General features: G+C 49.9%; 1 protein-coding gene across 4 annotated transcripts in view; it reads left to right on the top strand.

Annotated features, from left to right (window-relative positions):
- Positions 1-13,627, top strand: part of LOC122379662 (potassium channel subfamily T member 2-like) — a 141,940-nt gene that overhangs the window by 115,391 nt on the left and 12,922 nt on the right. For all 4 annotated transcript variants that reach the window (XM_043362043.1, XM_043362042.1, XM_043362041.1 and 1 more), the window contains 6 exons: positions 554-657; positions 1,648-1,797; positions 3,043-3,210; positions 8,237-8,387; positions 9,086-9,191; positions 11,223-11,467. In XM_043362043.1, coding sequence (XP_043217978.1) covers positions 554-657; positions 1,648-1,797; positions 3,043-3,210; positions 8,237-8,387; positions 9,086-9,191; positions 11,223-11,467 — 924 coding nt within the window. The remainder of the gene's footprint in view (positions 1-553; positions 658-1,647; positions 1,798-3,042; positions 3,211-8,236; positions 8,388-9,085; positions 9,192-11,222; positions 11,468-13,627) is intronic.

Genomic DNA, 13,627 nt, shown 5'->3' with positions numbered 1-13,627 from the left:
GGGCCTATAACCCGTCCGCTGTGCTCTCTGGAACGACGCATTCCTATTGATGCGTAATTGCGATGCCCAATGGTAACAGGAGTATGATATGGCAAATCTTCTTTTTCGATGGTGACCAATGTACAGAATGTAGATGAGGAGGAGAAATGTGCGAGAAAAAAATATTTAACCCTGTTCTTTGTGCGTCGTCGTCAGTAATCTAGGTCGTGTTTGCTCCGTTTGCCTTTCGTTTGCGTATTTCAAATGAAAGGTGTGTGGGATCTTTCATTTCCCGTTGGGTCTGTTCGTCGGTCCGGAAAATCACCTGCCTTCTATTCTATATATTGTGTCGTGTGTCGCCACAACAGCTGTGTCAGTCGCGTTGGCAACAAAGCTGTGCTGATAACAAAACTGTGCCAGTAACACAGTTGTGTCGGCCACACAGCTGTGCCGGTATCAGTAACACAGCTGTGTCGGTTTCAGTAACACAGCTGTGCCGGTAACACAGCTTTGCTGCTGTGGCGGTAACGCAGCTGTGTCGGTATTGGTAACACAGCTGTACTACTTCCCGCAGGTACGGAGTGGCGCTGGTGGGCGTCCGGCCGTCAGAACTGCCCGAATTCTATGAGGATACAATTCTTCTCAATCCTGGCCCAAGGCATATCATGAAAAACTCAGGTACGTATATACGAACACACTGGTGTGTATGAACACAGGCAGCTACAAAACCGGCGTGAGCCCGGTTTGAGTGCTGACATATAACAAACGGACTATAATTTTTAAGTGTAACGGAATATCCGTTTAAAATATGTGTTTTCTAGTTGAAGTACCCCAATAACTTGTCACTATGTGAGCCTGAGAGGTGCGATGGCAATGCACCATTTCACTCCTTCATCGTGTGAGGGGCCATCAGTTCCCATTCATGCCTCATCGATTCACATTAGTGTCCCCGTGCCTGTCAGAGAATTTGAAGTACCCGCTGCGAACTCGGGCTAACTTTACTGAGCGTTCGGTCATTGTCATCCATTCACACCGCGTGGCTGTCATATGTGAGCCCGACATTAGCGATAACCGACTCGGCACATTAACGCAATGACCGATTCGTCACCACTGCATCGGGAGCTAGTCAGGGTAACACGCCCCCGATCTAATACGCTGCCTTGGGTGTCGTCTGTGTGTCAGTCTGTGTGTCTGTCTGTGTGTCTGTCTGTCTGTCTGTCTGTCCGTCTGTCCGTCTGTCCGTCTGTCCGTCTGTCTGCTTGACAGTCGCCTCCCCTTCTCTTTCTCATTCCTTCTCCCTGTCTGTCTGTCTATATGTCTGTCTGTGTGTGTGTCTGTGTGTGTGTGTGTGTCTCTCTCTCTCTCTCTCTCTCTCTTTCTCTCTCTCTCTCTCTCTCTCTCTGTCTCTCTCTCTGTCTCTCTCTCTGTCTCTCTCTCTCTCTCTCTCTCTCTCTCTCTCTCTCTCTCTCTCTCTCTCTCTCTCTCTCTCTCTCTCTCTCTCTCTCTCTCTCTCTCTCTCTCTCTCTCTCTCTCTCTCTCTCTCTCTCTCTCTCTCTCTCTCTCTCTCGCTCTGTGTCGTGTTTTGACTACTGTTGCTATCGACTGCGGTCTGCGAAAGACACTCGGGCTGCGATTTCAGAGTGCGCTGACACACTCCATCATTCGCAGACATATGTTTTTATATGAGCATTACAAAGGAGGAAAACAGTGCTTTCGTGGCTGGTGACGCCTTTCCAGAAGTACCCATCACCATGCCTGAAAAGCAAAATATGACCGATGAGAAAAGCAAACTAAACCAGCGTCCTACGCATACAACAGGTAGGTCCGCATGATAAAACAACATGTCAGAATATTGTGCTTGTGTAACTTCTTCAACAGCAACAAACGCTATTCTTTAGATTCGTCCTAATTCGGAACAGTTGAGCAACAGATGTGATGCTTCTCCCGCCAACACAAACACAACAAACCGCCAGCATTCTCAGATTTTGCTGAGACTTCAATTCCGTTCCTAATTCCTACGTACCCATTATCATATGTAGTTACATTTGTCTTGTCATAGATAATCTGACAATGTTTATACTTCGTAACATTTGTATTGAGACGCTCACGATTTAAAGTTTCATCAATGCTCTACAACCAATTATTAGCTCCGACAGTGAATTGACTGGCGTGGAGCCTGTGCCAGCCAGCCAGAAGTCCCCTCAGCTGCGAGCCTATGTATGTGCTAACAAACTCCCTGACAAAAGTAGTCTGTATGAGACAATATCAGTGGCTATTTCTGAGAGATTTCATCACCTCGTCTGATGAACCAGATGCGTCGCGCTCGCAGTTTGCAACTCCTGATCATGGTGCCCAACTTTCAGTTCTCAACTTTTAGAACATAAAGCCCACACTTTTACGGCTGGTTTCCTGGTAGTTACTGGGATCGAAGCTGGTATTGCTTTTAAAGTTGACGAGGACAGGGCTTCTAAAAATACCTAACTGAATATTGCTCAGGACAACGTCGGTGTGCATCAGAACTACATAATGAATGCACTCCCTACATTCATTGTCTATAATGAACATTGAACATGCACTTTTGTCAATTTTAACAAGTTTGGCCTAGCAATGATGAAGCATCAATGCTCTTGGCTTTGTCCACCTCAAATATTCACCATCATGCATTGATGCTATCCTCCCAAATCAATCAATCCCTACCTTCCTCAGGAACGGAAGTACTTTATTGTGTAACACTGTATGGATGCAGTGTTACATAACACGCTACACATATACCCTCTGTGTATGATAACACGCTGTCGTATCTTTGAATACCAGCACCCAGAGAATTTCCCCTGTGCAAATTATTCCGCGCTTCGCCGTCGCTAACCGGTGCTACCGCCCACGGAGGTAGTTGGTGGCCATCTGAAAACAATGACGGGTAGGCAACGGTATGGGAGAGTGCTTGGGTCCCGCGGTGACCGGTCTCTCTCTCTCTCTCTCTCTCTCTCTCTCTCTCTCTCTCTCTCTCTCTCTCTCTCTCTCTCTCTCTCTCTCTCTCTCACACACACACACTCTCTCCCACAGTGGACATGGTGGCACTGGAGAAGCAGAAGCTGCGGGAGCGCCCACTGCGCGAGCTGCAGCGCGGAATGAGCTGCGAGAGCCGCGGCAGCGTGCCCAGCATGAGCTCCAATCACCTGGACGTACCGCGGGTGGAGGCCGGCGACCCGCCCGGCGCCACCCTCCGGATAGGTCAGTGATGCGATATACCCTCAGGATAGGTCAGTGACACGCGACACCCTTCAGATAGGTCCGAGTGACACGGAGCATCCTCCAGATGGGTCAGTAACACGGGCCACCCTCAGAGGTCAGTGACACAGGGCCACCCTCCGGATAGTTCAGTGATGCGATATACCCTCAGGATAGGTCAGTGACACGCGACACCCTTCAGATAGGTCAGTGATCCGATATACCCTCAGGATAGGTCAGTCACACATGATACCCTCCTGATAGGTCAGTGACACGGGTCACCCTCAGGATAGGTCAGTGACACAGGGCCACCCTCCGGATAGGTCAGTGAGACGGGATACTCTCCGGATAGGTCAGTGACACGGGTCACCCTCAGGATAGGTCAGTGACACAGGGCCACCCTCCGGATAGGTCAGTGACCCTCAGGATAGGTCAGTGAGACGGGTCACCCTCGGAATTCAGTGACACAGGGCCACCCTCCGGATAGGTCAGTGACCCTCAGGATAGGTCAGTGACACAGGACCACCCTCCGGATAGGTCAGTGAGACGCGGCGGGACCGTGACACAGACGTATGTCTGGGAGGAGGAGGTAAAAACGCAGTGAGCTGGGACGGGGTAGTGACCGGAAACAACGTCAATATGTCATTGAACATCGTTAACATGAATTAGAGTGTCGCGAGACGATTCGTCTGCAGTGTAGCAGGCTTTAAATTACTTTTACCTAAATTAGGTTTGCAGTTTTTACGACTGTTTTCAACTCTCTTTTCTGGTTTGATTTAAACCCGCGCCCCAGTGGCGGTCTCAGCCAACTTCGCCCTAGTGGGGAGGGGGCATATGTTACCACCCACCTCTAACTCAAAAACTAAGAGGGCTAGAAAGACGCAGTAAAAAGCAGTCGATAGCTCTCAATGCGTACGTTTGAAAGTATTTCGGTCATTTTTCACCTTAGAGCAATATTGGGGTCACCAGAGGTCATCAAAGGTCAAAATTTGCCAATTGTCATTATATTTTTCAGAAAGCATGCCGCTATCTCAGGAACTATGGTAGCTAGAAAGACGCATGGAAAAGCAATCGATAGCTTTTAAGCTCTTCTTTTGAAAAGGTTATTATCAATATTGACCTCAGGTCAACGGTTTAGCCTCCAGAGGGCAAAAACTCCAAAAATAGCTGTTTTTACGAAAAGTGTTTTTCGACAATAACTTTCGACTACAAAAAGCCACGACATTTCTATTGCCAGAATCGTGTTCCCCTTGCCATGACGCGTCGAATGAACTATAATTTGACCTTGAAAGGTCAACTTGAAAATTTGACCTCAGGTCAAGGTCATGATCTGACCGGAAAAGGTCATGTTGCATAACAGTCGATGCGTCTTGGCAAGACAAACACAATGAGACCATCCCCAGCGTTCTATCTCTTTCCAATCGCGAGTTATTGGCAAAAAACTGTTTATAGCCTCAAATGACCTCGGATGACCTTTCTAGAGGCTATCAGCTAAAATAACACCTTGGTCATCACGGGTGGACTAAATCATTGTGATTCTGAAATATTTGGACTGTTCCTATGCGTAAACACGGATCTAGAGGCATTTTCATTTTTCTCCATTGACTTGTAATGGAAATGTCACGCCACTGACCTGGCCTTAGGTCACGGATATAAAAAATCCGAGATATACAAATTGTAGGCGCCTATAACAGCATGCAATCCACCAAGTTTAAAACCTTTCTGACAAATACTGCAGACTGGACATGATTGCAAACTTTTTTAGGCTTGGTCAGTTAACTTGACCTGGTGACCTGACCTGACATGACCTGGGGTCAAAAATTTCACACATTGTCCAAAATTGATGTACCAAAAGCTACCGCGGTTTTTATTCACACGCAAAAAACGCGACAGGGTGGTAACATATGCCCCCCCCCCCTCACTGGGGCGAAGGTCAACATATATTTAATCTCATTCTTAATACTGCCTGTGACAACTTGGTGTCTGCAGTCTGCACGGCTTTGCAATATCAGCTTGCATAATATTTCTTTGAACCGTGTCAACAGGCGATTTTTCTGCAGCTAGGCTTCAAAGTATCTCGTCTATCCGCTACCAGGATGAGCTGAAGACCTGCGGGAGCCCTGCTTCCATCAGCTGCAGACCTGGTTTCATGAGCAACTCCATGAGCCCTTCCATGAGGCTACTTCCTCGGAATTATTACTGGTATAAATTCATTTCAGTAGAACTGGGCCGTTTTCGCTGTCTCTTTATTCCTGCTTCTAAAAGTTCTAATCAATGTTTGCGTGGCGTTTGGACCAAGTTTTCCGCTAAGCACATAGTATACGACGTCCAAGAGGAGCCAGCTGAGACGTTGATGCACGTAGTGAGAACGAACTTAGTAACGAGTCCACTAAGTTCTCATTTTTAATCAGGGCCTGTCAGACATTCCGACGCAAAGCTGGATATATAACGGGGAATTCGACTCACAGTACGCCCGTACGGTCATTAACTAGCCCGCTAATGGTGGTGTCGAAAAGAACCTGGAACAGTTTATTTTTAAACTGGGTCGGCTCTGGTATGGTGAAAAATGTCGCCTACAGTTTCCTATCACTCCTGGCAGGCGAAACATGCAGTTGGGTGAGCCTCAGGCGTCGGACGATATTCCCAGTTCACAATCAGCTACATTTTACAGAACTTACATTTCATCGAATCGGGCATCCTTTCATGCCAATCGGCTATGCAGTAGCCCTTTATTCACCCAAAGCAAATGACAGTAACTGTTTGTGTATCTGTGTTGCCTCGTTTCTACAGATGCCACACGAAGGCCGAGCATTATCACACTCAACGCCTACCCCGACTCCCACAACATTAGTAAGTTACCTGTTTAGTGTTTGACGGTGAATGCTGTGTGTAGCGGTGTATAACTGTTCAAAAGATGTGTGCGGCCGTTTGATGTAGGCACTGTCGTCACTGCACAGTGCACATTTCCGTACTCGCACTAAATGCAGTCAGGGCTGGCAGTCGTATTACTGTACCACAGGGTAAATGTACTTAGCTTTAAGCAGAGCCGCGGTTGTAGACGCCGTCTCACCTATCGTTTTTAGCACATGTGTTCGTTGTTGGTGTGTGAATAAGTGTGCTCAAAGGTATCCATCTGCAATACTCCAGAAATGCTAAAAAAGTATCCATTTGCAATACTCCAGAGAGATGGATGTCGAGTAATGTTATGCCTATTGCGACAGGACTCGCGCGATTTCGCCCGGGGGGGGGGGGGGGGGCGCCAATCTTCAATAAGACAAAATGTGTGCTTCTCCTTCAATCTACAGCAAACCTGAGGAAACCGCATATTCGTTGAAGATTCCTTGAAGCATCCCCTGCTCCAGCCCTGCTCTCCCCCTCGGCCGCAGCGCCGCTCTCACCCCCGTATTTCGGGAAGCCGCCTATGGCGATGAGTCATCGGTCTCTCGGGTTTCACCTCTGCGCCGCTCTCGGTCCCCTCACACGGCTCTGTCAGCTGAGGGCGCTAATGAGGCTCTGACCGTGACGTAGACCCCCACCGTGCGTCCGCTCGTAGCGGACGCGGGATACCGACCCAGGGGTGACGGGCAGGGAATATCGCTTTGACCTTGCCACATCTGGTTGGGGAATGGGGTATGACAAGTGTTGACCAGGCAGAGAGACCCCCTGTAGTGCAGTGATCGATCAAATTCTGGGAACCTCTCTCCCCAAGTGGCGTGAACCGGCAGAGGGTTACGTGTCCCGTGACTGGCGTGCGCTGGGGTCATTCGTGGCGCTAAGCGGCGCCGGTCCGCTGCCCCAGTCGCGCGCCGTGGGCAGACTGCGAGGTTAATGGTGTCTGAGGGACCAGAGAGAGAGGGTGGACTCCAGGGAGGCGAGCTGTGGATGGGCGGGAGATTTGTGTCGCTAGTGTCGCTAAAAGTATCATGGACGCGTGCAGAAGATGTGTGTTTGGTGGATGTTGAGGTGTCTGTTGTTAGGTTGTGTAGTGCCGGGATACCTATTGTTAGTTTTGTAGAACGAGTGTATCTCCCAAAGAAATACCATGTCGAGCATAGACGTTATCTTAGCTTGCTGTGTGCTGTGTATCATGCCAGGCTACTCATCGGCACAGCTGTTGCATGCGTATGCAGACAGGATGTATTTTAGGTCACGTCAGCTGCCTTGAATGTTTCTGTCTGTAAGATCCATGACCTAGCGTCAAGCCTGGCTAATGGTCAGGGCATAGGTACTTATGTAGATTGTTCCAGCATAAGAAATCAGAACGACAGGTGAGACAATGAACTAAAGCTAGTTTCATATCAGTGACTTACATGTTTATATCGCTTGCAAGTGCGCTATGATTGTATGGGTGTTTCCATAGAAGCACCAGCTATTATACCGCCATGATTGGGCACTGGGCAGTCTGCTGTCCACTCGCTCGACCATCGGAGGCGAATTGATTTCCCATTACCGCGCTTAATCCCGCAACATTGGGGAGTCACGTAGACTCCGTAAAGATGCAATTTCGCCCAGGAAATGACTATCGATCGGTAGCAGGATGCTTTAATCTTCATAGGCGGATGTCAGGTTCCTTAGAATCGTTGGATGCTCTACAACAAGCGTCCCCATTTGTGATAGTTATTATTTCAATAAATAACTATATGTATAAGTGGATGACCATTGACCACACCGTTTCTTTTCTGTCCGTTTTTTTGCCAATCGCCTGTGTCAGCCGGTCGGGTTGTCGGCTTCTTTGCGCGGTTATAGCGCTTCCCGGTGTGACTAACGCCCCCGGGTCCGGTCCGCCTCTAAGTGTCGGTGTGGTGTCGGCTCGAGGGAGCTCCATCAGCGACAATCGATATTTCTGATCCACCCGAGCCGCTGATGACAGACGAGGACGTGCCGCTGAAAAAAAAACTAGCGCGGCGCTGACAACTCTGAGCGCTGGCGTGAGCTCTGAACGCTGAGCTCTCACCTTATCAGACCTCTGACCTCTGACCTCTGTGACCTGTGACCTGTGACCTGTGACCTGTGACCTGTGCCCGGGCAGGCGCGCGGCGACCCAGCATCCTGCCGGTGCCGGACCAGTTCACGTCGTCGACGCTGAACGTCAGCGGCAGCCGCGACAGCAGCGACGAGCGCAGCGAGTCGGAGGACGAGATCGACAGCGTGCCCTGGAGGCCGCCCAGCGAGAAAATCGCGTCAGTACACACCGTCACACCAGAGGAGTATAGTAGTTTTGAGTGAATTACTTTTATTGGCTGTGCTTAATTTATTTCTATCCTTGATTAACATCTGGTATTATTTGTCCGTGTCGTGCTTTTTTAATTGTTGCATTAGCCATCACTACAAATTCCGGTCTGTCTCAAATTCATTGTGGGCATTCCCACTGCACGCGCCACGCAGATCATTCATCGCTGTCCTTCCGGGCTGTCCCCGGGCCTGACGTGCCCATCGCTCGGTCTATAACTCCGCGCTCGAGTCCGAACCCCCCCCCCCCCCGGGGACCGTGTCCCCGGACCGGAACATTACAATGCATATTAGACAGGGCGCGTGACGTGGGCGACTCATTAGACAAATAGGCCGGCTTTGGCGAGCCGCGCCCGACCGCGGCTCCGTGTCGCCCCAATGAAGTCGGCACCGACGGCGCCTGGCCGCTCAACTGCTGGACGGAACGGATAGTGAACGAACGGGCGGGGAGGCCATGGTGAATAAACCCAGGTGTTTGAAGGAACGGAAGGAGCTCGAGTGGGGATTGTCACTGTTGCTTATCTTGATTGAGCCCCATTTAGAGTTTTAGTGATGTTTTATATTGCTCGTAGACTTAGGAGTCGGAAGAAAAGTGGCTCGGGCAAGCCGCTGGTCTGTCAGTGAGTGACCCGTTGTGTCCCGCCGGCAGGATTGTGAAGGGCTTTCCTCCTGTGACGCCGTACATCGGAGTCAGTCCCACGCTCTGTTACCTGCTGCGGGAGAAGAAGCCGCTCTGCTGCCTCCAACTCGCCCAGGTGAGTGACGCTGCGAGACTGAGAGTGACACCCTGACACTGAAAGTGACACCCTGACACTGAGAGCTCACACCCTGACACGGAACTGACACCGCCCTGACACCGACCTGACACTGCAGTACGGTTCAGCCGACAGCCAACAGTCGGGGTGGGACAGCCAGGCCGTCAAGCCGATGGGATCGTTAAGTCAATGACCTTATGTGAAACGAAATGGTAGAGGGAATATATCACTTGACTGCCTCTGCTCACACGCGTTGCAAAAAAGGCCACGCTACCAATCACATTAGTTAATTATTATGAAGGTAAAGTCACGTTGGGCAAAGGTAGCAGCACATCCGCATCAATAGCAGCACGGAGCAATGCGGAATGCTTTAGCTCGATTGCCCTCCGGAATTGTTTCCGTGGGCAGACAGTATCGGCCCTTGGTAAGTGTGGGATGTTGTTGTCCATTTTCCCACTCTGGTCCGCTCGCACGGACGGTAGGCTGGCCGACTGATGTCCGCCGGGCCGTTCTAATGGCTGATTAACGTGGCTGGATGGCGTGCGCTGGCTTCCTCCCTGACGGCTAATGAGCTACAGCCTCCTTACAGAGAGTACCGAGAACGAGAAAAGGGAGAGAGGGAGCCAGAGGCGAGAGAGCGGTATGATGAACAGGACGGCCAATTATGTCAGTTTTGTACCGCATTGATAGCGTCTTCGGTTTTCAGAATGCGATGTTTGATTCACAAATGGTAGTGTTAATTCTGTCAAACAAAGCTATGCTGTTACCTAGCCCTCAAAATAAAAAGCTACGACGTTTTGTCACCGTTCCCATAATCAGCAGTTTTTTATCAGCTCTTTATTGAACAAATCTGGCGTCACAACCTTCTAAAGTTAGCAGATCTTGATCTAGTTTTCATTGTCCGGTCGTACAGACTCATGCAAAAAAAAAGAGATTTCTAAGTTCAACGTTATTTCCAAAATGCAACATTTTGTCATCTAGGAAGCAGTACATGTATGTATAGCTTCCAATTCCCAATGGCCTTGTAGATTGTCTGAACTAAGCAACAATCAGAGTTATGGATGTTGAACTACCCCTGCCGTTTGATGCCGTTTGGACCGTTATTTCGCTGCCGTGTGGTGATACGGTCTGGCTTCTGACACTTGTAGGGCCGTCCGAGTACACACTGATGTCCGACTGCATTGGACGCAGATGACGTGTTGTGTTCCTCAAACGGCCGGTGCCGCCTGTCGTGCTATCGATCCGCGCTGCGGTATAGGCTGTGCCGCATCGATCCCGTGTAATGCGGCACAGTCTATCGACGCAGGCCGGCCCCACGGCCGATAGCCATCGGACCATCGACTGTGTGTGGGCAGCGCAACCGCTGTAGTAGGCGCGACACTGTTAAATTTTGATTACGAGGAGCATTATGAGGTATTGTCCAACAATGACTTTGAAGGACTATGCTGGCACGCATTGCAAAGTTTTGTCCAGATAATTACCGAGCGCATTCAACGAAGGGATAACAGTTCATCCAAGCTGAGTGCATGTGCCACTTGTTGACATTAAACTTAAAGTATAAAGGTCAGTGTTTAATTAAAAAAAATCTTTCATAAGCCATAACCATGAAGTTAATGTTAAAGCATAAACAACTGAGCTACGGGACAGACCGCTTAGCGGGGGCTCTGTCCTTGTAAATCCTTCCAATCAAAAGGTTCGGACTAAATTTATTAAAGAAAAGTTTTGTTTCCGACGTAGATAAAACAATTTAAGTTTAAACAATTTATTTTCTAGGTAATACTATTCTGAACCCAGCGACAAGAGCGGAGGGCCAGCTTCACCTAAGTAATGGAGTCTGCATTGATCATAGGCCGCAGCTCTGTCTGCAATGCGCACTGACCTGCTCCAGCTCTTGTCAGAGTTGGATTGAACGCTTCAAAATTGGTATCCAAGCAGGATATCACAGACAAATACTCCAGAGTCGACCAGCGCTCACTGCCGGCTGCCACGGAGGCCAGTGGCGCAGCTGTGACGGACCGTCTCCGTCGACAGGTGTGCGAACACTGCTCGTACCGCTCAGCCAAGGAGTACAGCTGGCAGAACAAGGCCGTCATCCTGGCCGCCGACTTCGCCTCCAACGGCATCTACAACTTCATCATCCCGCTGCGGGCACACTTCCGTCCCAAGTCGTCTCTGAACCCCATCATCCTGCTGCTGGAGCGGCGGCCCGACCTGCCCTTCCTGGACGCCATCAGCTACTTCCCGCTCGTCTATTGGATGCTCGGATCAATCGACTCGTGAGTAGACACACGCACGCCATAGGCACACAGTGTGGATGGGGGGAATCAGGTCAGAGGCAATAGTGGAAGCATGGGTTAGGTCAGCAAAACTGGAATTGTTTTTCTTCCACCTTAGTTTTAAGGATTGGTTGATTGAGCTCTAGCTATCACTTTTCTAGTCATTTGATGAATTATAAAATTATAGTTTCAGTCTAAGAGTAGCCGCTGTGATATCCTTCAAGATTTTCTCGTCGGTATGTCTAGAATGACTAAGATCTTGCGACGTAACCTCTCATCACCTATGGCGACGCTCTGGTATAAGCGTGCTTCCCAACCAAATACCAGCGTCCTTCTGTGGCCATGACCTACATATGGCGCTAAAATCGAGCCATGAGTGTGCCATTTGCGGTCTCTGGAGACAGCAATGTCGTTGAAACTGTGTCAGTAGTCCATCGACCGCGGCATCAACCCAGTTTCACAAATACCGAGAGGATTTGCCCTCGCTTCCTTGCGATCATACGATAAGGAGACGACCTGGAGCTCATGTTCTGTAGCGTGACCTCCGTTTTCTGTCGTAGCCATAATGAACAATGCAATGTTATACCAAGAACCACTTGTGGAGCAACAAAAGCGACGCAGTATATTGGTTACGACGCTGTATCACCAAGTTTGCATTAAATATGTAAGTGCAATTATTGTCTTATCAAAACAATGATGCACTGTAATGATTTTGCAACGCTTTTTACTTATTAAAATTGCCAGTTGAGCAGACAAAACAATTGGAAAACACCGTCGCACGTATTCACAGCCCCACGCTATGCTGGTATATCGTTTTTACACCATCCTCTCTCGGTCTCCAAGGAGCCTTTCATGTTCGCGCGTACCATTGATTGTCTCACGCGCAGATCCACACCGGCAGTCTGCCATCAAAGGGGGTCGGACCTGTTGTGTCATCAAAGACCCGCCCGTCTCCAGATCCGCCCCATGTCGGCTCTGATCGCACCCTCCAGATCTCCCCCCACTCCTCTGATCACGGTTCGCCTGGCCGTCCTCCTGACGACGGTAACATCACCTCAGACGCCGTACAGCCACAATTGGCCCGTGACGTCACGGATAACGAGCGACTGTCATCTCTAACTCGGGAGTAGGGTGAAAGACAGTCGGGCTAGTTAAATCAACACGGGCATGTGAGCATGAAGCACGATGCGCGGACAAATAAGGTTACGGTGAAGGAAAGATAGAATAGTGTCAGAAAATAGACATGGAGCGAAGTGGCTCAAAGTGCCTCTCTCCAGATCACCTCTCTCCAGAGCGTCCCTCTACAGAGCGGCTCTCTCCAGAGCGCCTTCCTTCGCTGTCAGTAGCTCAGAGCGCACCTCTCCCCGCTGTCAGTGGCTCAGAGCACCTCTATGTCAGCGGCTCAGAGCTCTCATCTCGCTCGCCGCTCGGAGCTGCCCTGCCGCCCGCTCTCCGGAGCCGCTCGCTGAGCGCCGGAGCGTGCCTGGACGGGCGGCCGGCGCGCTCTCGGCTCCGGCTGATTGCTCTCGGAAAGGTGCCGGTGCGCCGGGCTCCGGTGTGCTGCCGCCGGCGACAGAGCCGGGTGAGAGCGTCCCACGCCGTCTGCTCGGAAACAGACGGCGCACGGCCGCGCAGCCGTGACAGGTTTAGATGGATTCGTGACCGGCGAGGCCGCTGTTGTGTAATCCGAGGGTAAAGTAACATAAAGGTAGCTGAAGCAATGGGCGAGGGTGACTTCCATTGTCGTGTTAAATCACATATCTCTGCCATATCAATAACATCTAGCCTGAAAGGATCTTGCATAATTAATTTTTGATTAACACTTTCCGGTGAAGTTGTTTCAGATATTGACCTTTTGAGCTATTGTTTGTGCCCACGATAGCTTGCAGGGTATATTTTCATGCACAGCAATTTCAGCTCGATGCTCCAAACGGCCTGATCTGATACCCGTCTAGCCACGCTAAGGGTCACTACGCCGGTGCTATTTTCAAACAATGGGTCCTCATTCATTCTCCAGTCAATCTCCCTTGTTTTGCTGCCCGAGATGTGTTTGTTTCGCCCATTCGCTGTCAGTGGATGTAGTTTATTGCTGTTTTGCCAGTCACTGGGGCCACTCTTAGTAATTTGCCCTGACCAAATGCAGGAAATTAGTAGATTTTA

Source organism: Amphibalanus amphitrite, unplaced genomic scaffold (genome assembly GCF_019059575.1).
Source record: "Amphibalanus amphitrite isolate SeventyFive unplaced genomic scaffold, NRLGWU_Aamphi_draft 000082F_arrow, whole genome shotgun sequence".
Classification (NCBI taxonomy): domain Eukaryota; kingdom Metazoa; phylum Arthropoda; class Thecostraca; order Balanomorpha; family Balanidae; genus Amphibalanus; species Amphibalanus amphitrite.
Note: the sequence above shows the minus strand (reverse complement) of the source record. Positions and strands in the feature narration are given on the sequence as shown.